This window comes from Prionailurus viverrinus, chromosome B1, assembly GCF_022837055.1.
Source record: "Prionailurus viverrinus isolate Anna chromosome B1, UM_Priviv_1.0, whole genome shotgun sequence".
Classification (NCBI taxonomy): Eukaryota; Metazoa; Chordata; class Mammalia; order Carnivora; family Felidae; genus Prionailurus; species Prionailurus viverrinus.
Window position 1 is genome coordinate 35903024 of NC_062564.1, and position 27736 is coordinate 35930759.

General features: G+C 57.1%; 3 protein-coding genes across 5 annotated transcripts; all 3 read left to right on the forward strand.

Annotated features, from left to right (window-relative positions):
• Positions 1-1208: 1208 nt before the first annotated feature.
• On the forward strand, positions 1209-19109 carry HR (HR lysine demethylase and nuclear receptor corepressor). Of its 3 annotated transcripts, none has more exons than XM_047857245.1 (19): positions 1209-1241; positions 5386-5970; positions 6703-7492; positions 9159-9312; positions 9392-9576; positions 11002-11166; positions 11942-12031; positions 12208-12323; positions 13131-13212; positions 13553-13716; positions 13834-14070; positions 14283-14448; positions 14640-14709; positions 14899-15029; positions 15149-15268; positions 15368-15483; positions 17482-17646; positions 18079-18207; positions 18362-19109. In XM_047857245.1, the coding sequence occupies exons 1-19, from the start codon at positions 1224-1226 to the stop codon at positions 18422-18424; spliced, it is 3546 nt and encodes a 1181-aa protein (XP_047713201.1). In that variant the 5' UTR covers positions 1209-1223; the 3' UTR covers positions 18425-19109. The 3 variants fall into 3 exon arrangements, with proteins under 3 accessions (XP_047713201.1, XP_047713200.1, XP_047713202.1); XM_047857244.1 differs by lacking the exon at positions 1209-1241 and adding an exon at positions 3874-4013 and having other exon boundaries at positions 5320-5970; XM_047857246.1 differs by lacking the exons at positions 1209-1241; positions 17482-17646 and adding an exon at positions 3874-4013 and having other exon boundaries at positions 5320-5970.
• HRURF (HR upstream open reading frame) lies at positions 3395-3965 on the forward strand. Its single transcript, XM_047857248.1, has one exon. The coding sequence runs from the start codon at positions 3732-3734 to the stop codon at positions 3834-3836; it is 105 nt and encodes a 34-aa protein (XP_047713204.1). The 5' UTR covers positions 3395-3731; the 3' UTR covers positions 3837-3965.
• A 4795-nt stretch (positions 19110-23904) lies between the features above and the next one.
• NUDT18 (nudix hydrolase 18) lies at positions 23905-26607 on the forward strand. Its single transcript, XM_047857491.1, has 3 exons — positions 23905-24211; positions 25075-25288; positions 25552-26607. The coding sequence occupies exons 1-3, from the start codon at positions 24050-24052 to the stop codon at positions 26145-26147; spliced, it is 972 nt and encodes a 323-aa protein (XP_047713447.1). The 5' UTR covers positions 23905-24049; the 3' UTR covers positions 26148-26607.
• Positions 26608-27736: the final 1129 nt, after the last annotated feature.

The window sequence follows — 27736 nt, forward strand, 5'->3', positions numbered from 1 at the left end:
ATGAGACAACCTAGGCCAGCCCCCTTGCAAGAACATACCTCTGCTTGGCCCCGGTACTAGTCCCACTCGGTTTGTGCCCAGGGCTTACTCTCTGGCTTCTCAGTCCACCTTGCCTGCTCGAGGGTCTCCTCCATTGCCTCCCAGTTGCCAGGTGCGTGTGGTCCTGAATTCCTGGCCTCCTCTTTCCTGCCTCTGCACTGCCCCACCTTCTTTTGGACCTTAGACGGCTCCCCCCTCTCCCTGCCTCTTCAGCCCCTCTCAGCCTGTGGCCCTTTCATGTCCTGGTCCCCCTTCCTGCCTCTGGCCTTGAGGTGCACTTGGCCCCCTGCTGTAGTCTTACCGCCACTCTTGGGCTGCAGATAGTTAACCTCTTGTTTCAACACGGCCCTGGCCCAAGCTGAGTTGGGGAGTCTGGGCTGGCACTGCCCCACCCATAAGGGGGTTGACAAGAGCACCCAGGCTCTCGCCCCTTGTCCCTGATAAACATCAGGGATAATGGCTGGGTAGGGGGCAGAAATGCTGGCAGGAGGATGATGCCTGCTGCTCAGGAAACCCTGGGGGCCAGAGCCTGGTTGCTAGGCAGAAGGTCTTGAGCCTGGGGCAGAATGAGGTAGCTTTCTCTACTAGGGTGGTTAGATGCCGGGAGGGGAGGGTGGGGGAGGGAGGATGGGGCACTGGGGAGGTGTGGGCTGAGAAGAGGAATTAGGTCAGAGATGTGGGTGGGTGGGCATGAGGGGAGGGGGCATCTACTGTAGAGCTTCCTCCTGGCTCCAAAAGCATTTCCACACTTCCCTTCCTCTCTCCCCCTCACCCCAGGTCCTGGGAGAATTCTCCCCGGTATTCCCCCTCCCCCATGCCCCCCGGTCCAGGCTTTGCCACAAGGGTGGGGGGCAGAGTGGGGGGAGGCCAGCCTCAGCTGTCTGAAGGATGGAGGGGCTGGGGAAGTAGGGCTAGGTGCCCAGACGGCCGCGTGTGTGGGAGGGGATGTCCTCAGATGCCCTCCACCCGGCAGTCCCCGCTCTGACGTGGGTGCCCCCCCCTCTCCCCGCCCGGATTAGTGGCAGCTTGGCCTGACTCTCCGGGGCTCCTTCCCCCGCCCCCGCCTGCTGCCCTCCCCTGGGCAGGGGGCTGTTCCACCCGAGGGGCACTGTGCTTGCCCAGGTAAGGGGCTCTGGGGACAGCGTGAGGGCAGCTGGCTCGTGAGTGCTGCTGTGCTTGTCAGCATGAATGTGTGTATCAGAGTGTGTGTGTGTGTGTATGTGTGTGTGTGCTCTTGAGGGCTCTATGTGAGCCTGGGGTGGGCCAGTACGCATCTGGGGGTGCTGGTCAGCTTGCCTTTGTCCACGAATTCAGCATTGTGTCCCCGCGTGTGTGGCTTTCCTTCTGTGTTTGTGTCTTTTGTGTGTCTCCTTAGATCTTCCCCGTCCTCAGGCACAGAATAGCCGGCTATAAGGGCTCTGTGGGCCGGTGGCATGGGCTGTGAAGCAAGATGGGGAGCTGGGTGAGGGTGGAAAGGGCCTTCTCCCCGCACCTCCCTATAACCCCCTCGGCATTTCAGGAACCTATTCTGAGAGTCCTGTTCTAGTCCAGAGACTGTGACCTAACAAGGCAGACAAGGCAACTGGGGGTGAGGTGGGGGGAGTTGTGTCATACTCCCCTGGGACAGTCCCCATCTCCTTTGGGATGACAGTGACAGGCCCTCAGCACCCAGGACAACCCAGAGTCCCACCCTGCCCTTCCCAGCCTCTTCTAGGCCCTAAGCTGAAGGGCCCAGACTTCTCCCCCCTAGACTCTCCGACCACCTTTGGCTGCCAGAGGACACAGATGGGGGACCACAGGCACACCCCAGCCCCCCATCTGCATCATGGAGCCAGCCTGGGGGAGGGTCTGGGGCTTGGGATCTTGGCATTGCAGTCTGCATTAGACCCTCCATGATCATATTCCTGGGCACACTCAGGTCCAGGCCACCCCTCAGGGGAGCTGGGGGAGGAAGGGAGTGTTAATAACTTAGTCATGTAAACAACCCCTACCAGCCTGCCCTGCCACAGAAGCGGCCTCTGGGGGGAGGTGGAGGGGCTGAGTGAATCTATGCCAACATGACCCAAGTCCTGCCCAGTGCCCCTTCAGGACTCCTCTTCTTAGGCCCCCTCCTCTTCTCCCCATCTGGGAAAAGGATTCCTGCCTTTGTCTCTTGGGAGGAAGGCTTGCTCCCAGCTCTTCATGGCTCCCCTCTCCAGGGATGTTAGTGTGACTTCGAACCAGGCTAGAGGCATCTGAGAGCTCATCCCTTGGTTGGGATGGGGGTGGGTGGGGTGGTGCTGCCTCTGTCCTAGGCCGGGTGAAGGCAGGCCAAGGACGGCTTCCATAGGGTGGCAGGGGAGCTGTGGGGTGAGAGGTGGGGGGGCCTGAGGGGAAGGGAAGCGCCCGTTGGGCGTGTGGGTTTCTATGTGTGTCTGAATCTGTCTGTGTGTGTTTGAATCTGTCTGTTTGTGTCTGTGCTCTGGAACCACCCCCGCAGAGGAGCCGGGATGCTTCCTCGGGTGGAGGGTGCCCTGCTTTCCCATTTCCTCTCCTCCTCTCTGCTCCCTCCCAGGAGCCACTCCCATGGGCTGCTCTCCAGTGCTGGGCCTGGAAGCACTAGGAACTGGGATAGGGCAGACCCCCAGAACACCAGGCTGGAGCAGGTGTTGAGGCTCATGTGGTCCCACCTCCTCTCTGGACACTTGGTGAAACCTAGGCCCATAGAGCAGGGACAGACCAGAGCCTAGGTCTCCCGGAACTGCTAAGGCAGGACACGGGACCTGCTACTGGGACTTGGAAGGGGGCTTTAGTCAAGAATGGTGAAGAGCAGCTTGGCCAGGTGAGGATGAGGTAGGGCAGACCTGGGCCACGGGGGGTGTACCCATGTGCCAGAGCTGAAGGACCACAAGCAAGTGGTCCAGCAGGCACAGGGTCGGCTGGCTTGGGTCAGGAGCCCATCACTGACCCGTGAGAACCCGACTGCCCCTGCCAGCTCTGGCACTGCCCCCTCCCAGCCGCCCCGCCCTAGCACCCCGGGGGGCACCCCGCCCCACCATGGCCTGGTCCGGCCCCTCCCGCCCTTTGCTCCAGTTCCCGGGCTTGGCACCTATAGTGGGGGTGCTGCCCGCCTGCCAGGCTCCGGGGCCGGGCCCACGGGAGGGTGGGGCGGCTGGGAAGCTGGCACGCTGCCCCGGGGGAGCCTCTCTCGGCAGGCGCCCGGGTGCCGCGGGGGGGAGGGGGGAACAAAGGGCTCATTCTCCCCGTGCGCAGCCGGTGGCATCGCCGGGGCGTTGGCGGAAGCCCCCAGGGCCCGGGAGGGGGCAGGCCCAGGCGGGGCCGCCGAATCACGGGCTCCTGTTTCCCGCAGGGTGCTGGAGGAGGAAACCGGCGGAGCAGCTTCCCCACTCTCAGTTGCGCGTCTGGCGATGGCGATGAGAGGTCTTGCTGCGCTGTCCGCCGCGCTCTCCCTCCATTAGCCGCGCTGCGCCTTGCTGCGCCCTCTCTGGTGCCTCTCTTCTGGGACCCGGGATCGGGCCCCCCTTCCAGGCACGACCCCCTCCCCCGGCCCTTCGGCCTTTCCCCCGACTCGGCCGTTTCCGACCCGGGGCGCACGTTCCCCCCGGCCCGGCTCCCACTCTCCCTCCGGGGGCACCCGCTCCCTAGCCCCGGCCCGGCCCTCCCCGCGGCGCAGCACGGAGTCTCGGCGTCCCATGGCGCAACCCACGGCCTCGGCCCAGAAGCTGGTGCGGCCAATCCGCGCCGTGTGCCGCATCCTGCAAATCCCGGAATCCGACCCCTCTAACCTGCGGCCCTAGAGCGCCCCCGCCGCCCCGGGGGAAAGAGAACGCGAGCGCGCTGAGCAGAGAGCGGGAGAACGCGTCCTCGCTCGCCGGCCGGGAGGCCCCGGAGCCGGCCCATGGGGAGCGGGCGCCCGGCGCCGGCCACGACGACCGCCGCCGCCGCCCGCGCCGCGCCCGGCCTGCGAAGCCCAGGTAAGGGCCGAGAGGGGGCGCCAGGGGCGGGCCTTCAGGGGATACTCGTAGCGGGGCATTTCTGAGGCAAGCTTGGGCTGCACGCAGCGAGTGAGTTCCCTGTGCTTTTCCAGTGTGCTTCTCCGGGCTGGGCCACAGATCTAAAAGTTAGGATGCCAGACAGGGCTGGTCTGCGACGGAGCGGTGGCCCCAGAAAACCCGAGCGACCTCATGCCAAGGCTCTCTGGGCTCCCTCACCTTTCTCCTGGGGCTTCATCCAGCCGGCAGAGGGGGCCGTGCTGGGAGAGCGCTGTGGCTCTGGTGCCACCTGTCATCCTGGTCCTTTGCATGCACGTTCAATTTTCCCTCCTTTGCCTCTCTCTGGGGCCCAGCCCGATTTCCCCGCCTCCTTCCCTCCCCCTGCCAGGCTGCAGTTACCAGCAGCCGCCAGCGGCCCTGGCACTGCCTGCTGGACTGGAGCGGCTTGACCCATCCCAGCTGAGTCCTCTTAATCCCCCTCTTCAGTGCTGGCTCACTCCTTCCCTTGGGGGCAGTGGTGAAGATCCCAGCCCCCAGCAGTTGCCCGGGGACTCTGCTTCAGAAGCCAAGAAACTGTACAGAGCTGGGAAGAGACACACTAGGGGCTGCCCAAGTGTAGGGGAAGATACCAGCCAGCAGCCCTGCCTGGCAGCTCTCCCCAGTGACTCTGGCCTGCCCTGCCTTCACTTCCCACCCCTATAAGCTTGAGTAGGGCTGAGGGGTGGGTAGGCAAGCAGTACCCCCAGATCCACAGACTGCAATGTGGGAAGAAGCCTCTGAGACTCCCAATTTCCAAGCCCTATTTTGCACAAGGGCACACTGACGTCCAGAGGAGTGATATGACTTGCCCAAGGTCATGCAGCAGGTACTGAGTCAGGGCCAGGATCTAGCCTTCTTGTCCCCTTGTGCAGCACCTCCCACCGAGCTCATCTTTTGGGTTCTTCCCCCTTGCCCTTCCCAATGGCTCGTGACCAGGGTCCAGGCTCAGCAATGCAAGGACATGTTATCCTAGAAATGGCAGTCTTTGCTGAGGGGCTCTGGCCCAGGTGGGTTGTCAAGTCCCAGGTATTTGGGCAAAGGGGTGACCTCCCCCCACTTGAGCATCCCACCCAGGCAGGTCCTTCGAGTCGCATGTGGGCAGGCAGTGTGGAGTCTAGCTGTGGGTTGGCACTTGCCTTACTGGTTTGAGCTGCCTTGGTGCTGCCAGGGCGGTGCCTGCTCTGTAGCAGGTGGTAGGGTGCTTGGGGCATGTGCCTGAGAAACTCATGCTTTGTTGGTTATGCTCCAGGAATCCCCTCTTGGAAAGCCCCATGAGGGCAGGAGAGTAATGGAGAGTACGCCCAGCTTCCTGAAGGACGCCCCAGCCTGGGAGAAGATAGCCCCTGAGAATGGCATTGTGGGACAGGAGTCGGATACCCTGCCTCGAGATGGCCTGCGTCGTGGGGCACTGTGCCTGGGAGAGTCTGCCCCATTCTGGAGGGGTGTCCTAAGCACCCCAGACTCTTGGCGTCCCCCTGGCTTTCCCCAGAGCCCCAAGGACACGCTCCCACTGGTGGAGGGAGAAGACCCCCGCAATGGGGAGAGGAAAGCCAGCTGGCTGGGCAGCAAAGAGGGTCTGCGCTGGAAGGAGGCAATGCTAAACCACCCACTGGCACTCTGTGGCTCCGCATGCCCGCCCCGCTATGGCCCCCTGATTCCTGAGCATAATGGTGGCCATCCCAAGAGTGACCCTGTGGCCTTCCGGCCCTTGCACTGCCCCTTCCTGCTGGAGACCAAGATCCTGGAGCAAGCTCCCTTCTGGATGCCCACCTGCTTGCCACCCTACCTAGTGTCCAGCCTGCCCCCAGAGCGTCCATGTGACTGGCCCCTGGCCCCACACCCCTGGGTGTACTCAGGGGGACAGCCCAAAGTGCCCTCTGCCTTTGGCTTAGGCAGCAAGGTGAGTGATGGAGCAGAGAAGGTACCTGAGGCTCAGGCCACACGAGGTAGCTCAGTGATCCCTGAGTAGCCCTGCCAGGGCCACACAACTCTGCTCTTCCATTCTGATGACAAGATAAGACAGCACCCAAGTAGTCAGCTCAGAGTCAACCCCAAGCAATTCTTCTTCTGAGCAATTCCATCTCACAAAGCCTTCCTTGCCTTTGGGCCATTTCAGGGTTGACTCACCCATTGTCCACCCAGAACAAATCCCTGGGAACTGGGATCTCAGAATGTGTGGTCTCATCCTGGGGTTGTGCGGCAGACGAGGCTGTCTGTCTGGGAGTGGGACATGAGGGTGCCCCATGGCCTGTGTCTACGGCACCTCCCCCTGCCCCAGGCAACCCACCCACATGCCTAGGAATAAGATTTAAAATATTTTAAGACCAGTATGGTACTGGTCATCAAACAATCTCAATAGATTCTGGAGGCCCTTTGGGGGTGGCAAGCACTAACCTTTTAGTTGCTGGATTTGTGCGGAGGTCTGAGAAATCCTAGGGGAAGGATCTGGGGTTGCCAGGGCAGTGGGGAGGCACTTAGGGAGCAGTGCCTATAAACCAGGCTTGAGTTCTTCAGTGTTTTCACAACCCTTGAGGCCACACAGGTGCACACCTGCTGGTTGTCGGTTCTGCTCGTCCTTTGAAGCACTGGGGATCAAAGTCAGCACTAGCTCCATCCCTTCTCCTCTCTTTAGGGCTTTTACCACAAGGATCCAAGTGTTCTCAGGCTGGCAAAGGAGCCATTGGCAACTGTGGAACCTGGGTTGCTGGGCTTAGCCCCTGGTGGGCGTCTCCAGAGAACTGGGGAAGTGGAACGTCCTTCATTCCATCAGAGAGACGGAGAGGCAGGAGTCAGCAGGCATCAGAATCTTTGCCCATTTCTCCTGGGATATCCAGATGCTGTTCCCCAGAACCCCTGGCCCACTTGTCCCCCAGGCTTGGTTCATACTCTTGGCAACGTCTGGGCTGTACCAGGGGGTGGGAGCCTTGGGTGCCAGCTGGGGCCATCAGCCACGCTGAGGTGCCCCTCTCCTGGGCCTCCTACCACGCAGGTGGGCTGTTGTTCGTCTCACCCACCTGCTAGAGATAGAGATCTTGGCCCTTGTGGGAAGTGCCAGGAGGGCCTGGAGGGGGGCACCATTGGGCCCAGTGAATCCAACGAGGAAGCAAACAAGACCTCTGGTCTCAGGGCCTGCCCACCCAGCCATCATACCAAGCTGAAGAAGACATGGCTCACACGACACTCAGAGCAGTTCAGGTGTCCAGGTGGCTGCCCTGGTGATGAGGAGAACCCATCTGCCCACCTACAGGCCCTCAAGAGGGCAAGCAGCCCTGAGGTCCAGGGGGCAGGTGGCAGCCCAGCTGCCAAGCGCCCACCCAACCCTTTCCCAGGCAGTGCGGGGCAGGGGGCCAGAGATTGGCAGGAGATGCTCAACTCATCCTTTGGGAACAAAGTGGAGGCAGAACAGCATGATGACCACAGAGGTAAGTGTGCACGGGGCCCTGCTTGGGAGGGGGCAGCTGGGACTGGGACTTTGTGGGGAAGTGGGGTCATTAGAGGTGTTTATGAGTGGATCGCACAAGTTGTCTGGTTTCCCACCGAAATGTGATAGTTCCCTGGGAGTTCATTAGCATCTACAGGCCAGACCCTTCTAGAAAGTGGCTTCTTCTTCCCATCTGCCTCCTCTCAAGCTATGATGTGTTGGTGGCAATATAACAACATGGTTCAGAGCATGGGCTCTGGAGTCAGAGTGCCTGGGTCCTGACTTTGCTGACTGGTGCTATGTGACCTTGGGCTAGTTACTGCACCTCTCTGGGCCTCAGTTTGTTCATCTATAAAGTGGGGATAAAGACGGCATCTACCTCATAAAGACTGCTGCAAAGATGAAATGATATCATTCACATAAAGGGCTTTGAAGAATTCCTGGCACTTTATTGAGTAAGGACTCAGTAAACATTCGTCTTCATTTTTTTTTTAATTATTTTTTTAATGTTTATTTTGAAAAGAGAGAGAGAGACAGAGTGTGAACCAGGGAAGGGCAGAGAGAGAGGGAGACACAGAATCCAAAGCAGGCTTCAGGCCCTGAGCTGTCAGCACAGAGCCCAATGCAAGGCTCGAACTCACGAGCTGCAAGATCATGGCCTGAGCTTAAGTTGGAGGCTTAACCGACTGAGCCACCCAGGCGCCCTGCTAAACATTTGTCTTAGTGCTTACTTGTGCCACTTAACCCTGTCTGGCAGATTATCCCTCCTGAAGGACCCCTTGTCCTGCCCCAGGAATAAACAACTACTCCCTTGGGCAATGGGATCATGGAAACTCAATTTGGACTCTGCCAGTATTAGGACTTTGGGCACATCCTGAACCCCTCTGTCATGCTGTGCTCTTCATGGAGGGAGCCGGCACTGATGGCCCATCACCTCAGTCTTGGCCTCCAGGACCGCCAGACCTGGATCCCAACTCTCAATGGCCTTGCCTAAGCACCCCTGCACCTGGCGTGGGTCTGTCCACACTCTCGCAGGCCTGTGCCTGGGTTGGGAAGCAGTTGGCCCCCTCTCCCTTCTTGGGTTACTGCACCTGTGGCCTATGTTGAAACCCTCAGGCCTTCTCACCTTCCGGCGCCCTCCGTCCCATGCCGGGAGTCTCCTCAGGCTGACACGACGCCAGAGGTATTGCTAAGCCCACGGCGCAGCAATCCAAAAGTCTACACTGACTGAGGGACGCCTGGCTGGCTCAGTCGGTAAAGCACGTGGCTTTTGATCTCAGGGTTGTGAGTTCAAGCCCCACACTGAGGCTTACTTTAAAGGCAGAGCTTACTTTAAAAAAAAAAAAAAAAAGATATAACAAAGTCCACACTGACTGGATCTTGAACTTGGGGCAGGATAATCATCCCACCTGCTCCAACCTTGGGCCCAGCACAGTAGACCCCTCCTCTCAGCCATCTGCCCGTGTCATTCTCAGACTCCCTGCCCAGCCTTTTTTTTTGTGAAGTTTCTGGCTGCCTGGTTCACTTTCACTAGCTCCAAATCAGGCTTAGTAGACTAGGGCCTAGGGGCTGGGCTGGCTCTGTATGTGGGTGGGCTGAGTGCTAAGGCACGGCCCAGGGTTCACATAAGCCCAGCAAGTCCCTGACCAGCTTCATTGCCTCCTCAGGACCCCAAGATGGTAGGGCCAGCAGCCTCCAGGACCCAGGACTTCAGGATACACCTTGTTCAGCTCCTCTGGCATGCGTGGCTCAGTGCCAAAGCTGTACCCATGCAGCTGGAGAGGTGGGAGGGCCGGCCTGCCACTCCCGGCAAGTGCTGAGGTGAGCCTTTTGCCCCGGTGTGCCCCCAGGATCTTCCCAGTGGGGGCTCCCTCCTTACCTTCCTGTGCCCTGTCTTCAGATTGCCTCCGGAAGGGGAGCAGCATCAGGAGGAAGACTTAGCAGTCAGCTCTGAGGGAGGAGGGTCTGGCCCTGAGGCCCAGCTCAGCAAGGGCCTTGCCAAGCATCTGCTAAGTGGTTTGGGGGATCGACTATGCCGTCTGCTGCGGAGGGAGCGTGAAGCCCTGGCTTGGGCACAGCGGGAAGGTGAGCAGGACCCGTGGGGTAGCCAGGAGCCCGAGAGGGCTGGATCCTGCGGTCACTGTGCTTTTACAAGGAGCAGGAGGTCTGCAGAGTGTGGGCCCCTTCCTCCCCTTAACGCTGTCTGTCCTGATAACGGCTCAAGGAGAGCTCCTGCACTGCTTTGCCCTTATTCTTGGCTTAGGCTTCTAGTTAACAGGAGTTCTGAAGTTTCTGGCCTGGGTGAGGGATGTTGGGAGGGTGTGAAACCCGGTCCAGTCCAGCTGCCTAAGAGCTTCTGGGTTTGTTGGGGGAACAAGACTGAGAGCCAGGTATATGTACGAACTCTGGAAGTTGAGGGCCCTCCCTCCGTTTCAAGGCTAATGGGCCTAAGAAAGCTAGTAGGGTCTGGGCTGATGTGAAGACACCAGTGGGGAGCCAGACATTCCGTGGGTCCTCCTGGCTTCAGGCTCTCCCTCCTGCTCCCTCTCACAACACTGCATGTGCATTTGAAAATGTGTGCACACACCTGCAGCAAGGTCACAAGCCAGCTCCCTCCTGTCCCAGAAAGTTCAGCTCCCTCCCCTTTCCTCAGCCCATCTAGCCTGCCACTCCCTCAGCCTGGATTCCCAGCACTCCACATCAGCCAGCAGCCTGTCCTCCTCGGCTCACCCCAGCTTGCCCAGCCCCTCAGGCCTTGGCACTTTCTGTTCCTTCTGTCTGGAATGGCCTTCTCCTCCCTTTCTCCCTGATGAATGAACACTTACTCATCACTCTAGGGGCGCATTTTGTGAAGCTGCCCCCACCATCCCTACCCTCGTCTTTCTATCCCTTTCTCCTACTCCAGCGCCCACCCCGTGGTGCCGTGGTCATTGCCCTGTCTATGGGCCCATCTCCCCTCTTGGAATGTGAGCGCTAGGAGGGCATCTCTGAGCCCTGACCAGCTCTGAGTCCCCAGCGCTCAGCCCCACACAGGACAAGGTGTCTGTTGCATGAGTAAATGAGCGTGTGCTCACTGGCATCCTTCCACCTACTGCGGAGGGCTTAGTCAGAAACCCCAGGCGAGGGAAGGAGTGGCCGCCTAAGGTTTCCTCTTCTGGTGTACAGAGTCTCCTGCAGGAACGCCACCTCCGGAGGGAGGGAGGTGGGTGAAGGAATGTGTTGGAAATGGTGTGGATTGGTAATTCAGGACTGATGGGGAAATCCTTGGGGCAGGAATTGGGGAGGTGAGGCCTGCACTCTCCCTGGGAGGGTTTTCTGGAGACGTACTGTGGGGAGTTTCTTTACAGAGGCTGTCAAGTAGGTGGGGGTGTCTGCAAGGGGCCTGTCTCCCTTCCAGGGTGGCCCCACAGTGGAAGCTGCTCCTGCTCTTCTCCATCCCTGCCTGGAGGTCCTCAAAAGGGACCTATGGCTTGAGCCTCCTCTGACCCTGTTCTCTCCCGTGGTAAGCAGGCCAGGGGCCAACCAGGACAGAGGACAACCCAGGCATTCCACTCTGCTGCAGCAGCTGCCATCGTGGACTCTTCAACACCCACTGGAAATGCCCCCACTGCAGCCACCGGCTGTGTGTGGCCTGTGGTCGCATGGCAGGTGCTAGGAGGGCCAGGGACAAAGCAGGTAGGAAAGGAGCTGGGGGCTGAGGGTGGGAGGGCAGAGACGGGGGCCTCCAAGGGCTGCTCTAAGGTGTGTGGCCATTTCTTGGCTGCCTCTCCCCAAGAAAGCCTCCCTCCCCAGCCCCAACCTCAGCCACCATGGCTCAATGCCCCTTAGAGCAGACTTTTCCCTCTCCCCAGATCAGAGGGCCACGCCTGTGTCCTTGCCCACCCTTAAGAGAAGTCGAGTGCCTACTCTATGCCTCCCACTTTGCTCAGCTTGCATCTTTTTAAACCTTACAACATTGTGAGGTGGGTATTATTGCCTCAATTTTCCAGATAAGAAAAACTCAGAGAGGTTAAGTGACTTGTTCAAGGTCACACAGCTAGTAAGTGTTAGGTCCAGGATGCAGACTCACGTCTTCTAATCCCAAGTCTCACTCTTTTCATGGTTCTCAGCTTTTTCTCCCTTGGCTCCACTCAGTCACCTGAGGACTTAAAATTTCCCAGTGTTCCAATAGAGATAGCCAAAAGGAGGTGCAGGGTCAGAAATGTTTCAGAACACCGTATTCTATGTGATCATCTTGGAGTCTGGCAATGCATATCATCATTTTAAAGGCTCTGCATTCTGCAAGCAAAGGATCCTATGTCACTCTTGAACCCAAGTTTCCTAGAAAGCCCATGTTTTATGGATTGTCAAGCCCCTTGATTTAGATATCATGCCCTTGTCCTTCTTCCCTGTCTTTAAGCTGTGGTTACTTTGGTTTCCTGACCTGCACCTTCTCTCTTCCTACCCACAGGCTCTCAGGAGCAGTCCACAGAGGAGTGTCCTCAAGAGGCTGGGCACAGTGCCAGTTCCCTGATGCTCACCCAGTTCATCTCCAGCCAAGGTAAGCCATCTTGGAGAAATGGGGTGTGCAGAGGGAGGGTCCTGGGGAGAGCAGCTTTCTGTGTGGATGTGCCTCAGCCTAATCCCATGCCCTCTTGCTTGGTGAGGCCAAGCAGCACAGGGACAGCCTCCTGTCCACACTCACCACCAAACTCTATCTCCCTTCCCCACTCACAGCTCTGGCAGAATTGAGCACCGCCATGCACCAGGTTTGGGTCAAGTTTGACATCCGGGGGCACTGCCCCTGCCAAGCTGATGCCCGGGTGTGGGCCGCTGGGGATGGGGGCCAGCAGGTAAGAAGCAGGGCATGGGACAGGTGCCAGCACTAGCTGGTTGGCCCCAGGATTGGGCAGTGTGTTTGGAAGTTACTGACCTTGGCAGGGTTTGGCCCGTATCTTTTGATGGGACTGAAGGATATGGAAGCTGGGTAAAATCAAGCTACTTCTCACCTTCCTCTGGGGATTGGGATCCATGGATTGAGCTCTAGCAACTGTCCCACCTCCCTCGCTCCTGCTCAGAGCTCCTATCCACCTTGTGCGTGTTACAGCTTAGCGTTTGCTGGCGGGTCCTGTCTCTCTACTCAGCTGGCATGGACTCCTGAAGGTGGAGTTTGGACCCACCTTCCCTGTGTGCCTTGCACTTAACACATAGCAGGCAATCAGTGTGCATTTTACAAACTTTTTATAAAGTTCATGCTTTTATTATAAAAATCGTTCATTCAAGAAATGGCTTATTGAATGCATTTCGTGTGCCTGACAGTGTTACATACCCATGGTGAAAACTACAAGCAAATAATAGGAAGAAAACAACAGTAGCCCTATAATGCCACCATTATCATTGTGACATATTTCTTTCCAGGCACTTGCCTGTATATTTATTCAGTCTGTTTTTGTGTATCTTAGATCAGACTGTGTGTGGCATTCCGTAAGCAACTGTTTCCCACCTAATGTTATATCACATAATATTTTGCTCCTTGTAAACACAGTTTTAGGATTTATAAGAGTCTGTTGTTCATACTTGTGGGTTGGGTTGGACTGAGCTGTGTTTGCCATTTTTAAATCTCTGGTTGGATTGGGGGGGTTGGTGGATGGGTTTAACAGAAGGAGCCGACAGAGAAAACTCCCCCAATTCCACAATCTTCTTGCAACGGGGATACTGACAGGACCAAGGACATCAAGGAAGGTGAGCAGCCCCCCTGGCCCTCGCTCACACTGTGCATGGGGAGGCTGGGCCAGGGCTGGCATCCCCAGGACAGGATGGGAATTGCTTTAGCCAGCGCACCCGTCCCCCCCGCCCTGCCCCCAATAATCTTTCTCACTCTTCTCAAGTCATTCCAGATGAAATAAATCTAAATACAATCTAGGACAAGTCTCCCCACCCCTGTCCAGTCAGAACCCCACTGTGAGCCCCTCCTTTGGAGAGGCAGCAGGAGACAGACTTGGCCAAGAGATGAGGGCAGACCCTATGGGCTGTGGAGCCTCGAAGGGAAGGGGAAGCCTCTCACCATTTTCCTCCCTGCCAGAGACCCCCGACTCCACGGAGACCCCAGCAGAGGACCGTGCCAGCCGAGGGCCCCTGCCTTGTCCCTCTCTCTGTGAACTGCTGGCTTCCACTGCTGTCAAACTCTGCCTGGGGCACGAGAGGATACACATGGCCTTTGCCCCAGTCACTCCTGCCCTGCCCAGCGTGAGCGAGGGCACAGAGGGAGGCCTGGGGGCCCGGGGACAGAGGCTGGGCTGGCCCTCCCTGTGGGGTAAGGCAGGTCCTGAGCTGTTCTGCTCCTCCATCCCTCCCTTCACACAGGACGACCGCATCACCAACATCCTGGACAGCATCATCGCACAGGTGGTAGAACGGAAGATCCAGGAGAAAGCCCTGGGGCCGGGGCTGCGGGCTGGGCCAGGCCTGCGCAAAGGCCTGGGCCTACCCCTCTCGCCAGTGCGGCCACGGCTGCCTCCTCCCGGAGCTTTGCTGTGGCTGCAGGAGCCCAGACCTCAGCGAGGCTTCCACCTCTTCCAGGAGCACTGGAGGCAGGGCCAGGTGAGGCTCCTCACCTCCCAGCTCCCCATTCTCATGGCCTTGGTCACCCTCAGGGCCTCAGGGTCACCATCGGGCAGACCTGGTCCATCACACAGAAGGGACAGCGGGGCTGGTCCCCACACTGGTCTGGTGTCCCTCACAACATGCTCTGGCCTGGCCAAGTTGGGTGCCTGTCCATTCTCCCTGCATCCCTCTTCCTTTCCTCACTACAGCCCGTGTTGGTGTCAGGGATTCAGAGGACACTGCAAGGCAACCTGTGGGAGACGGAAGCTCTTGGAGCACTTGGAGGCCAAGTGCAGGCACTGACCCCCCTTGGACCTCCCCAGCCCACAAGCCTCCACAGTGCAACGTTCTGGGAGGGATTCTCCAGGCCTGAAAGTAAGTGTCCCTGATGTGGGGTATGGGGAGTTGGGAGACTGAGCCAGGGGGCAGCGAAGTCCCATGGTAACCCTGGGGGGCAGCTGGAAGCAGAGCCCAGGGCAGAAACTAGACTGTCTTGCTGCCAGGGGGCCGGGGTCCTCTGGACAAGGAGGTTCCTCCCCCGGCAAATGGCATGTCTCCTCCTCTAGTTCGCCCAAAGTCAGATGAGGGCTCCGTCCTCCTGCTGCACAGAGCTCTGGGGGACGAGGACACCAGCAGGTGTGTATAGTACCAAGGGCCGGCCCCACCTGCCGAGGCTCTGCCCAGCCCCTTGCTGTCACTTCTCCTTCTTCACCCCCCACCTCAGTGTTCCCTGCTTGCCTCTGGGAGTGACCCCACTAGTGGTGGGCTTTGAGGGGATCTGGGTGCCTGGGTTGAGCCTGCTGGGTATGACCCTGCCCCCTTCAGGATGGAGAACCTGGCTGCCAGCCTGCCACTCCCAGAGTACTGTGCCCACCATGGGAAACTCAACCTGGCTTCCTACCTCCCACCTGGTCCTGCCCTGCGTCCACTGGAGCCCCAGCTGTGGGCAGCGTATGGTGAGTGCTACTTCACCCTGCCCAGCCCCTGAGCCCATTCCTGTTACCTCTGGGCCCATGTGTGTCTGTGCCAAAGTCCTGGAGCCCGTGCCCAGCTGTCCCTTTTCTGCCTCCATCAGGTGTGAGCCCACACCGTGGGCACCTGGGAACCAAGAACCTCTGTGTGGAGGTGGCTGACCTGGTCAGTGTCCTGGTACGTGCTGAGGGCCCACTGCCTACCTGGCACCGGGCACAGAAAGGTGGGTCCTGGGCCAGAAGCAGGAGTGGGGACAATCTTCAGATTTCAGCGTGCTGTTTCTGCTTACCCTGGGCCCTCCTGAGCTGTTTTTCTTCCACAGACTTCCTCTCAGGCCTGGACGGGGAGGGGCTCTGGTCTCCAGGCAGCCAGGTCAGCACCGTGTGGCACGTGTTCCGGGCACAGGATGCCCAACGCATCCGCCGCTTTCTCCAGATGGTGAGGAAGGAGCTGGGAGCCCTCTTCCCCTGCGCTGCCCTCATGCTCCCTGGGAGTTGGGGTTCCCAGCTCAGGAAGCCCTCCCTGTTGTGTGTGTCCCATGTGCTCACTCTCCCTGCCCCTTAGGTGAGCTGGACAGCCTTGACTCCCACAGACAGGTACAGAGAAGGCAGACTGGGATCTTATGAGTTGTGTGCTGGGGCACGCAGAGAGAGCAGGGGCTGAGGAGGGACCTCATGATGAAATGAAAGCAGGAGCCGTCACAGGCTAGGCACTGTGTAAGAGCCTTGGGTACATTATCTCGGTTAGTCGTCATAACCACCCTGTGTGGCAGGCACTGCTGCTTTCCCATTTTGCAGATGAGGAAACTGAGGCTAAGTGGTAGAGTGGAGACCTGAGCTTATGGCTATTCCCACCTCAGGTCACTATACTGCTCCTCCTGGGGGCAGGCAGCATCCCCTGCATAGGCTGGGGGTGGAGGGGGGGGGCCTGGCAGAGGGCAAAGGGAAGCCCATCTGAGATGTCCTCCTGCTTCTCCCCTGTCCATTGTCTACACCTTATGAGGAGGTGCTCTTTGGGGTGCTAGCACTTGAAGGTTGAGGGAGACAGCATGGTAGGTAGAGGGACAGACTGGACAGGATGAGGAGCAGGGAAGGAGAAGATGAGCAGGGGGCAGGAAGCTCCAGGGGGTGGAAGGTAGTGGAAGGCTAGTGTTAAGGTTAGGACAGGCACAGCAGTTCCAAAGGCCAGCTGAACTCCGATTGTCCTGGGAAAAAGACGTCCACCAAGTGTCACCCCTGCTAAGGCACACACATACATATACACAGACATGCAGGTGTTAAACTTGCTGTCCACCACCACTCTCCTGCCCACAGGCATGTGTATCTGCAGACACATCGACAAACACACACAGATCTGTAGATGTACACACAGATGCTAGAACACACAGAGGGAGCAGACAGAAGCACACCTTCATACATAGACAGCCTCATCTAGTCTGGGTGTGGTTCCTCTAGGCAGTCTCATATGGCCAAACCTGATGATTCATGGAGAAGGTTTGAGGGGCATATTCTCACTGGGTGGCCTGGGAAACACTGATCGAACTCCAGGATGCACTCAGAGGGCGAAAGAGCCTGGGCACCTGCCTGGGGCTACCTAGGGTCCAGCCTAACACACCAGCCTCCCCTTTCCCCATGGCCCAGTCTTGGAAGCCTGAGTCCTAAGTCCAGGGACAATTGCTGAGGTCCTACTGAAGAGGTGGATTTGTCCAGCAGCCAGTTGGGGCACGATGCTGGCATTTACCCCTACAGCTATTCCCTGGGCGTCTACTTCTCTGTCCCCCGTGAATCCCTGTGTGCCCAAGGAGTTCCCCACTCTGGTTGGGCTGATGAAGGCCACCCCTCCCCATAGTCATGCCTGCTCCAGAGGCCTCAGCCCGCAGGCAAGGCTGTACTTCCACTGGGCATCAGAACTTCTGTGTGGCCTTTGTTGCATCTAGGATCTTAGAAGAATCTGATAAATGCTTTAGATCATCTCATCTCAAGGATATACAGCTATCTAGTCACCTACAATTTAGCACACAATTCAGGACGTTCACAGGACTCCAAGTCAAGATCTCCTCATGTAGACAGTTTATGAGTTGGGATTATGCAGGATATCTTTCTGGGTTTTAGAGAAAGGGGCCCAGGACCAGGGACACAGAGGCTACTGAAGGCATCTAGCCCCACAAAAGGTGGGGGTTTAGACTCCCAGCCTCAGAGCCTTAAACCTTTCCTCTAAGCTGTTTCCAGCCACATCTCTGTTCTGCCAACCTGAGCAGCCCTAGCTTCTCACCACCCAGACCCTTCTCCCACTCCTATGACCTCCCCTCCTTGCCCCGCAAGACTTGACCCCTTCAGCTCTTGGCCTTTGCGCCCTGACCTTTGGGAAGTCTGTGCCCCATCCGACAGCCCTGTCCTTGTTTCCCCACCTTCCTCATTCTGCCTTCTCTTCTTTGAGGTGTGCCCGGCCGGAGCAGGCAACCTGGAGCCTGGCACCCCGGGCAGCTGCTACCTGGACGCAGGCCTGCGGCGGCGCCTACGGGAGGAGTGGGGCGTGAGCTGCTGGACCCTGCTGCAGGCCCCTGGAGAGGCTGTGCTGGTGCCTGCGGGGGCTCCCCACCAGGTGCTTCCCCAGCAAGCCAGGGGCTCTGCAGAGAGCTCACACTATGCGAAGCGCCAAGAGCAGACACCACAGTGATACAGTGTTCCCCGGCCTGCTCTGTCTTTGCCCCTCCCAATGCCCTGAGAGCTAGGCAGGGCAGGAAGTCACGCCCCGTTGTAAGGAAGAGGAGAAGCTGAGTGGTCTTGAAGTCATCTAGCCCAACTGAGCTTCTTGTCCTCGGTTCCCCACCCTGCCTGTGCCACCTCTGGCATCCCCTGGGCATGGTTTTGGCCTTGCCCTTTGAGGTGCCTGGTGCTGGATCCAGGGCTTCTGCTCTCTGCGAGCTGGGTGGGGGTCATTATGGGAAGTAGACCTCAGGGACAAGAGGGGCAAGGGGAGGATGTGTGAGCCCGAGTCTCCACTGACCCTCTGCCTACCTCCTGTCTGGCACAGGTACAGGGCCTAGTAAGCACAGTGAGTGTCACTCAGCACTTCCTGTCCCCGGAGACCTCTGCCCTCTCTGCTCAGCTCTGCCACCAGGGACCCAGCCTGCCCCCTGATCACCGCCTGCTTTATGCCCAGGTGAGTGTGACACTGGCCAGGAGGGCAGTTGGGGTGGCATAGCAGATCTACTCTGTGCCAAGCAAGCAGCCAGCCGGGGCCTAGGAAGGGCATCCTCAGTGGGAAGAGCCCAGGAATGTGACTGTAAACACCTTGTCCTCTCTTTTTCTCCTAGATGGACTGGGCTGTGTTCCAAGCAGTGAAGGTGGCTGTGGGAACATTACAGGAGGCTAAATAGGGGTATCCCCAGTGTCTGGGGTAGGTTGGGGGTCAAATACTCAGTCCAGGCACAGCTTCAGCAGATAATGATGCTGGGAGACTTGGGGACTTTTGGTCAATCCCTCAAGCACCACTCTAGGCACAGACAGGGCACCCTGTTCCCCGCTCCAACCTAGGCCCTACAGCCAGCAACCACAGTGCCGTCGAAGCTCACACCTGCCCTTCGCAGGCTGGCACCTGCTGTCCCTGCATCTCTTGCCATGGTACCAGGCCCACACTGGGGGTGAATGACTCCCTTCAACCCTTGCCCCCTGAACCCAGGAGGCAAACAGCCCTTCCCTGGGGCACCTCGGGAATCATTCTGGCTTAAGCAACACCTTCTTCTGCTGCCTCATCCCCTGCTGTCCCACCCGTGCCCGTGCTCTGCTTACACCACCTGCATCTTCACTGGGCTCCCGGGTGGCCCTTCACACTGCAGGCATGCTGGACAAGGGGCCACTGAAATCCTGCCCTCTGGCCAGAGAACAGTGAGGTGTGGGGAGAGGGTGGCATCAGAACATTGCCCAGGCTTGGCTGGAGGGAATGATATGAGTGATGCCCTGTTCCTGCTCCCTCTTCTCACCTCCCTCCTTCATGATTTCCATTAAAGTCTGTTGTTCTGTGAATGCTGCTGGAGTGGTTGGCCCTGCTCCTGCAGGCCACATGGACTGGGGAGGGGTGGGGAGATAAGGAAGTGGAGTGGGGCAGGGGTGGGGGTGATGACAGGGGCCTCAAACACCCCTGCCTACTCTTCTTCCTGGGGCCTGGATCCTTTTCCCACTGAGGAGCAGATGGAACATTCCAGGGGTCTGCCCCTGAGGATGCTCCTGACAGCAGACGGTGGGCAAGGCACCCTGGGGTGCAGCAGCATGGCAGCTTTCCTGTGCTCACTGGCTACAGAGATCTAGAGCCCCAACCCGTGGGCAAACTTCAGGCTACCCCAGCTCTCCTGTCTGCCCTGACCTGGAGCACTGGGAGTGCGGCCCAGGAGAGCCCTTGCCTAGCCGTCTGCCCTCAGTGCCCGCTGCTGGCCCCAGGCCCGCTACCCGGGGACTGGCTTGCTGCCCGAGAGACAGTTGACGGGCCCCTCCCCGCCCCCAGGGCCCTCTGGGGTGGCTCAGCCCGCTCCGCTGCCCTTGTACATCTTAGCGCCAGCATACTCCAGCTCTTGTTATACCTAATTGTTCCTGCGGTGGTTCGGGGAGTGGGTTTTTTTGTTTTTTATGAAATAAAATTTTTTATTATAAATTTAATATACTTTCAGAACATTTAGAAAATAGGAAAAAGTCACTTGTAAGCTCATCTCCACTCACCCCGACCCAACCACTGTTAGCATTATTGGTGTATTTCCTTGTATTTTCTCTGAGGGTTTCATACATGATTGAATTGATGCGTTTTGTACTTGATTTTTCCTTTCAACACTGTGTTGTGGTCATTTTCTGTGTTGCTATGCAACCTTCATTTTAAATAGCTGCTTATATTCCCTTATGTGGCTTTGCTGTGGTTTACATAACCATCCTGCACCTAAAAAATTAGGTTTCTTCATTGTTTGCAAAGCAAGGTTATTTTCATTTTATCATGGGATAGAGAGAGAAGAAAAAATGGAAGCAGTCCTACACTTTGCCACTGTTTTCATTTAATTGATCTCATTTAATCCCTTATCATGGTTTTGAGGTAGATATTATTTATTTATATTTTACAGAGAGGAAAGAGGCAGGCTGGGGTTGAGTCACCCAAGGTCACGCAGCAATTTTAGTGGCAGGATTGGGATTTGAACCAAGCTTCTGGACTTGAGCCTCGTTTACATTAGTTTGAGCCCTTAATGGACTTTGCAGATGAGCTTGCTGTTCTGTCCTCCTTCCAACACACACACTTTACAGTTGATCATGTTCCAAGTGGCACTGCACGACCATCCCTACTTACACTTCACCTTATATAGCTGTGTCCTAATGTCACCCTAGAACCCCAAACATGGGGTCCTTCCTGCGGGAAGACAGAGATAGCCCAGTCACCAGGCCTCTCTTTTCTGCACACCTCTCTGCTGCCTCCATCTCATGGCAGGTCACAGCACCCTCGAGGGCATATTGGATCTGACTCTTGCAAACAGCAGGTGGACCAAATGTTCTAGGACTGGCCCTGGGCATGAAGCCAGTCCAGGTGGGTACTGACCCTGAGACGTCTGGGGGCACTTGGTGGCACTGTTCCTCATGGAGGCTCAGCTGGCTCACCCCAGTCCAGCACTGCCCTTGGGGTCTCTGCTTCTCCCAACATCCCCGCTGTCCACTGTCTACTCCAGCCCCTCTCACTCGCCCAGATAACACAGAAGCACAACCCTCAGCGCCGGAAGTGACATCAGCATGTAGATAAGCAGTGCCGCCTTTTTCTTTTTTCTTATAAAGTACCTTTTCAGAGTTTTTATTTTGAAATGATTTTAGATTTACACTCAAGTCACAAAGATAGTACAGGAAGTTCCTGATTACCCTGCATCCAGCTTTGTCCCATGTTAACATCTTACACAAACATGGCACAGTGATCAAAACGAAGAAATCATTATTGACACACTAAACATTTTTAAAAATATTTATTTATTTTTGAGAGACAGAGGGAGACAGAGTGTGAGTAGGGATGGGGCAGAGAAGATACAGAGTCCAAAGCAGGCTCCAGGCTCTGAGCTGTCAGCACAGAGCCCAACACGGGGTTTGAACCCACAAACCCTGAGATCATGACCTGAGCTGAAAAACGCTCAACCGACTGAGCCACCCAGGCGCCCCTATTGATACAACACTATTAACTAAGCAACAGAATTTTGGGATTTCACCAGTTTTCCACTAATGTCCTTTTTCTGTTTCAGGATCCACCTATGCCTGCATGATACAGAAGGCCTAGAGGGGAGATGTGGCTCTCCCAAGGTCATTCAGCCAGCTAGTGGCAGAGCACAGGCTGAGCCAAACCTCCCCCTCCCTGTATACCTTGGGCTGCTGCCCTCCTCACACTCCTACTTTGCAGAGGGACGGCATTTGTTGCTCTGTAAAGGCCTCCAGAATCACAGACACCCTTGCCCCACCCTGCCTGCCCATCCCTGGCCCTGTTTCCAAGATTGCCTACACTGCCTTCCTGTACATGTGCTCACACGCGCATGTGTGTCCACGTGCTCTGAAATGACTGCCTCAGGCTTTGCTCCCATGGATGCTGGGAGTCCTGTACTCTGTGATCTACCAGTTTGGCCACACTTGTCCATCATGCTGGGCAGCCCCCCCACCCCACCCCCCACCAGTGCTCTGCTCTCTCTGGAAATGGAGGATACAGAGCAAACTTTAACAAAGAACTTTCTTTATTTCTGGTTCTGGAGGCTTCTCCCTCAGCCCCCCTTCCTCCCTCAGCTTTTCTTATCAGTCTTAGGGCCTCTGCTTAGTCTGGTGTGTTCTGTCTTCCACCCAATGCCTTGAGAAAGTCTACTTTCTGTTGGTCCCCCTCTGCACTCCCAGAAGGGCTGGGTACAGTGCCTGGAGAGCCCTCTGCCTGCGCAGCCCTTCTCAGTTTACAAGGGGCTTTCCTGTTGCCTCGTGTGTTCCTCACCACAGGGGTGATTAGGTCCACTTAACAGGGGAGGAGTGTTTTTCCCAGTGATAATGGGGGAGTAGAGCCGTGGTTTCTTGCAGTCTGCTCTTCCAGGCGGCCTGGTGTTTATCTTAGGCTGCCTCTGAGGCTCTCATAGCCCTGCCAGACATGACCTCATTCTCTCTCAAATCATCCCTGGGAGGCAGAAAGGAGTCTGGGACCAATGCAGTCCCCACTTCACAGATGTGAAAACTGACCTGCAGACACACACACACACAGCAAATACATTGACAAGTTGCTTTTCAGTCCTAGGGGCCTGACTCAGTCCCGTGAGTTCCGTTGTTTGGGAGTGGAGAGGTCTTGGATAGGGCTGGGAGCAGCAGTGTTTGCTAAGTACTTCAAAAGACTTTGGGCCTGGCAGGGACATCCCACCTTCAAATGCAGGGCCCTGTCTCCAGGGAACCTGCAGTCAGTTCCCTGGGAGAGAAAGGCCTAACGAGGCCAATCTGGTGTGACTGGAATTCCTGAGGGTATAGTTCTGTAGGCATATTTCATGACAGTGGGCCTTTGTGTGGCAGCAAGAGCTGTGGCCAGGAGGACCCACCCTGAGGCTGCCTGGTCATGGTGACCCACACTGGACAGTCTATAGAGCTCCTCCCATGACATCTCACCTTCCCAACAACCCTGTGAAAGAAGAGCTACTATGAATCTACTGTTCAGATGAGGAAACTGAGGCCCACAATTTATCCAGGGGCACATAGCCAGCCAGTGAACAGTGGCCAGACATCTGCTTCCAAGTCCAATGCTTTGCTCCACCAAGCTCCCAAAAGGAAAGTGCACAAAGCCAGCAGGCAGGGAAAGGGGAGACCCAACTGAGGACAAGAAGCCCAAAGTTGGCTGGCTTCACAGTTTCACTCCAGTTGGCCCTGTCCTACTGTCCTGAGAGTAGGTTAAGGGAAGCTCTGAGGAGGAAAGGTCAGTCTGGGAGAGAAGTAAGAACTCGCCAAAACAACCCACACCCTGCTCTCATTGCGCCAGGCCACCAGGCCGTGTGAGCTGGGTGTGGGGGGGGGGGGGGGGGGGACAAAGATGAAGGAGCAGGACCTGGTCCCTACCCTCCACAGGGCTTTCAGTCTGCAGTGGAGAGGGCCCTAAAACTGTGTGGGAAATGCAGTGGGCAGGCCGCCAGGACATCGATGAAGGCTGGACTGGCTGATTCCAGACCTTCTTTCTATCCCCAGTCCCCTCCTCCCAACTCCAGCCACACCTTGACCATCTCAGCCCTGCTTCCTCCCTCCTCTGAGCACCTGTCACACCTCTTGACCAAGCCAATCATTTAGCACTTGGCTTATAACCCTCAGATGACTTTTTATTATATGTTTATGTCCACCTTCCCAAGGTCAGAATCTCCTCCAAGGCAGGAGCTACTCTTCCTCCTGCGACAGTGACATGAGGTACATTTTTAGTGAAGAAAGAAGGTTATTTGGGAAGTGATCAATTTGGGCAATACCATGGTATGTGTATAACCACAGCTGCACAGTATAGGTCCAAGCCACAGCCCCGGGCCTCAGTGATGTCATCGGCTTGCTGTGACGTCATTGTCGCTGGCCACTGTGGCGCTCCTCTGCAGCCTGCAGGCACGATGACGTCACCGTCCGAACTCGCCCAGACAAGTGCTTGCTGGAGGAATTAGCGAAGCTGGCAGCTAGAAATGCCGGAGAGAGGCCGGGGCGGGGCGGGGCGGGAGGTAACTGAGAGGCAGAGGTCAGTGCGCTGCGCACACCACTCAGACCTGGCTCCTAGACCCTCTACGGACTGGCCCCGCCCCCTCAGTCACTGACGCGAGCCAGCCAATCCGGGCAGCCCGCGGTGACGCGTAGCCTATCAGCGGACAGGGCTCGCCGGGCGCTTCCGCGTTCTCGAGCGCGCCTGGTCCGAGTCGGCAGGGGGAGGGGGCGAGGGCGACTGACTGGGATCTCGCCCGCGTCCCACTCCACCCGGCGCGACCCACCTGCGGGGGCCCGTCCGCTGCCTCCCAGGGGACCCGATGGCCTCGGAGGGTCTGGCCGGGGCGCTGGCGGCGGTGTTGGGGGGCCAGGGGCTGAGTGTGCACAGCTGTGACTCGGAACCGGCCGAGGAGCCGCCGGCGCCGGTGCGGCTGCGGAAGAACGTCTGCTACGTGGTGCTGGCCGTGTTCCTCAACGAGCAGGTGAGCGTCCGCCCGCCGGGCCCAGCGCCCGACCCTCTGGAGCACGCAGCCAGCCCCGGTGGGGACAGAGGACCTACCGACAAGAGCCACCGCTTCTTAGTGCGTGGTGCTTCCCAGTTTTGCAAAGCACTGACACTCACACTTACATCTGAGTTTTGTGCGGCCCAGTCCCGAGACTGTACCCTCAGAAGAGGGATCTGAGGCCCAGGAACCTGTTTATTTCCTCCCGCTAGGCCTCACTGTCTTGAGAGGAGGGCTGCCTTCTTTCCCCAGAATCTAGCATAGTGCCCCCCTCGGAGTAGGCTCAGATCTGTCCAGTGCTTCAGAGACCTCTGGGTCCCATGGACAGTAATGGCACAACCTGCACTTATACTCAGACTTTCTGCCCCACCGTGTGATGTTCTTTTGTGCTGATCCCTGTACAAGTTGCTGCAACAACAGCTAGAAGGGGCCAGGGCTGTAGGTAGGAGTTTATGGGGTGGGGCCTGGGAGTGTGTTTCAAAGCCTAGGCCCCAGTGTGAGGCCCCTCCATGAGGGGAGGGGGGATGTCTACAATGCATCTACAGACAGGAGTCAGTGCAGGATACATGGCAAGCCTCACTGTGGGGCCTAATCCCCAGCCCCTGAAACAGCTCCCAGGAATCTTAGCCCCTTTCTGAAATGGAAGTCTGAAAGCAAAGAGGGATACATTGCACAGCGAGACAGCTGCAGCCCCCAAGCACACAAGGACCAGTCAACAATTTAAGGTATCCACCAGTAAGGGGGTGTTGGGTGACTCTGTTTGAGCTAGGATCTAACCCCAGGGCAAGGGAAGGTTCCCAGCCCAGCTGTGGTGGGGGTGAGGATCCTCTCTCTCCCCTCAGGATGAGGTGCTACTGATCCAGGAGGCCAAGAAAGAGTGCCGTGGGTCCTGGTACCTACCCGCGGGGAGAATGGAGCCTGGGGAGACCATCGTTGAGGCACTGCAGCGGGAGGTGAAGGAAGAGGCTGGGCTGCACTGTGAGCCTCTGACGTTGCTGTCTGTGGAGGAGCGGGGCCCCTCCTGGATCCGCTTTGTGTTCCTCGCTCAAGCCACAGGTATGGCCCACCTGGTGGCAGTGTTTGGCAGGGGGCAGTTGACATCTTTCCCCCAACTTGTCCTCTGGTGAGATGAGCCCCTTATTCTGTCTGGTACAAGCCTGGCATCTCCAGATTCCAGCCTGAAGATTTGAACCCCAGCCCCCACAGCCCCATGACCCTGGGTCAGGGCTAGAATGCCTGGGTGGCCATTTACTCCGCCAGGCCCAGCATTTCTCTCAACAGAGACCCTTTCCTCCACCCCATCCTCGACATCCCTGCAGGTGGAATTCTCAAGACTCCCAAGGAGGCAGATGCAGAGTCCCTGCAGGCTGGCTGGTACCCTCGGACCTCCCTGCCCACTCCGCTGCGAGCCCAGGACATTCTGCATCTGGTGGAATTAGCTGCCCAGTACCGCCAGCAAGCCAGGCACCCTCTTATTCTGCCCCAGGAGCTTCCCTGCAGTCTGGTCTGCCAGCGGCTTGTGGCCACCTTTACCAGCGTCCAGACAGTGTGGGTGCTGGTGGGCACAGTGGGGATGCCTCACTTGCCCATCACTGCCTGTGGCTTCACTCCCATGGAGCAGAGGGGTGGCATCAAGATGGCCATCCTGCGGCTGCTACAGGAGTGTCTGACCCTTCACCACTTGGCAGTAGAGACCAAGGGGTTGCTTGGACTGCAGCACCTGGGCAAAGACCATGCAGATGGCATCTGCTTGAATGTGCTGGTGACTGTGGCTTTTCGGAACCCAGGTATGCAGAGGGAGCCCCCAAAGGTTCGGGGTGAGAACTTTTTTTGGTGGAAGGTGATGGAGGAAGACCTACAAAGCCAACTCTTACAGAGGCTTCAGGAATCCTCTGTCGTCCCAGTCAACAGATAGGAAGGTGCCATCTCTGTGCAAGGAGCTGGGTGACGGTGCTCCCCCCACTGTGGCTTTGCTTTCCTCTGGGGGAAGCAGGAGGTTGGCAGTCAGGGATCTGGTGGTGTTGGGAGCAGGCAGGTTGTCTGGTCCCCTGGTTGTCAGGGGAATTTCCTTCTCCATGGAGCTTGTCCCTACATCGCACCGAAAGGACAGTGCCTTTAACCCAACAAGGATTCCAGAGCTCAAGGACCTAATTGCCCCATGGGTACCGATGAGGGCCCTCCTCCCTAAGGGGATGGATGTGAGAACCTTCTGAACGTGAGATGGCTACTCGTCATCATGAACCTACTTGTCATTTTCCATGCTTGCCTCAGGAAAGGCCTACATCTGATTCTCAGGCGCTGAGAACATGGACTGGGTGCTGAGGGAGGTCATTCCAAGGGAGTGGGCCCCTTGCTGAGTAAATACGTGGTACTTACTTTGCTTTCCTGCCTAAATGTCTCTGTGGAGAGGGAGTGAACAGGAAGAGGGGAGCACATCAAAAAAGAAGCTCCTCCCCTTGTCCCACCACCGCCCCCCACGTCTTCCCAGACAGCAGGCCCGTGTCCCCCACTTGCAGGACTGGGGCAGGCGGACTTCCTGCCACCCTAGCGTCTGTGGCCCAGTGGGATTCTCTTTCTCTTGTCTGCCATGGTGCGAGGTGTCCACATCCCCTCCAAGGTTTGAGCTGTGAGAACACCAGAGACTCCCAGGGGGGCAAGGAGTTGTGAAAGCTGGCCCTGCCTCTCAGCAGAGTTTCATCTCTTTGGGCTTCCCTGTCCCCTCCCTGCATCACTCTGCCTACCTCTAGGCTCCTGCCTCTGCCATTCTACAACTCCAGACCAAGCCAGACCAAAACCTTTTATTCATTTCCCTTCAGTTCAGAAGAATCTTGATTTAAAAAAAAAAAAAAAAATTTTTTTTTTTAAAAGAAGTTTACTAAAATTTAAGGAAAAAACCCACAGGAAGTGAACAAAGAAAATATATCGTGTGCTACCCAATGGACGTAATACAGATTTCTAGTTCTGAGCAAGGAAACACTTGATGAGACTTCCCTTCTGAGGTAACTCCATTCTGACACTAAAGACCCAGGATAACCTCCAAGGCCCCCTTCCCATCCCCTCCCCCTGCCATCTTATCTTTCTAGCGTTAGGCTGTGGTAGGAATCCTTTTGTCCCCTCTGAGGACAAACATCTCTCACATGATGGAACCAAACCCTTTCACTCTGGTTCACTTCTCTCAGGGTCTGAGGGACCCACCAGTCTATATCCATGTCGAAGGGCAAACTTTGCTCCCACTTTATTTAGCCTATAGTAGTTTTCAACCCTGGGTGCCCATTAGAATCACCTGGAGAGCTTTAGTAACAATGCTGGGCCGCCCCCCAGAGACACAGCTTTCACTGGTATTGTAAAAAGCAAACCAAGTGATTCTGACATGCACTGAGGTGAGAGCCACTCAGCAGCCCTCTCCAAGATTCCAACTTGCTCTCTCCTGGAGTTCTCTCAGCTACCCCTCCTGAGCGCACCCCCACACGCATACATTTAGGGACCAAGTTTTTAAAATATGAA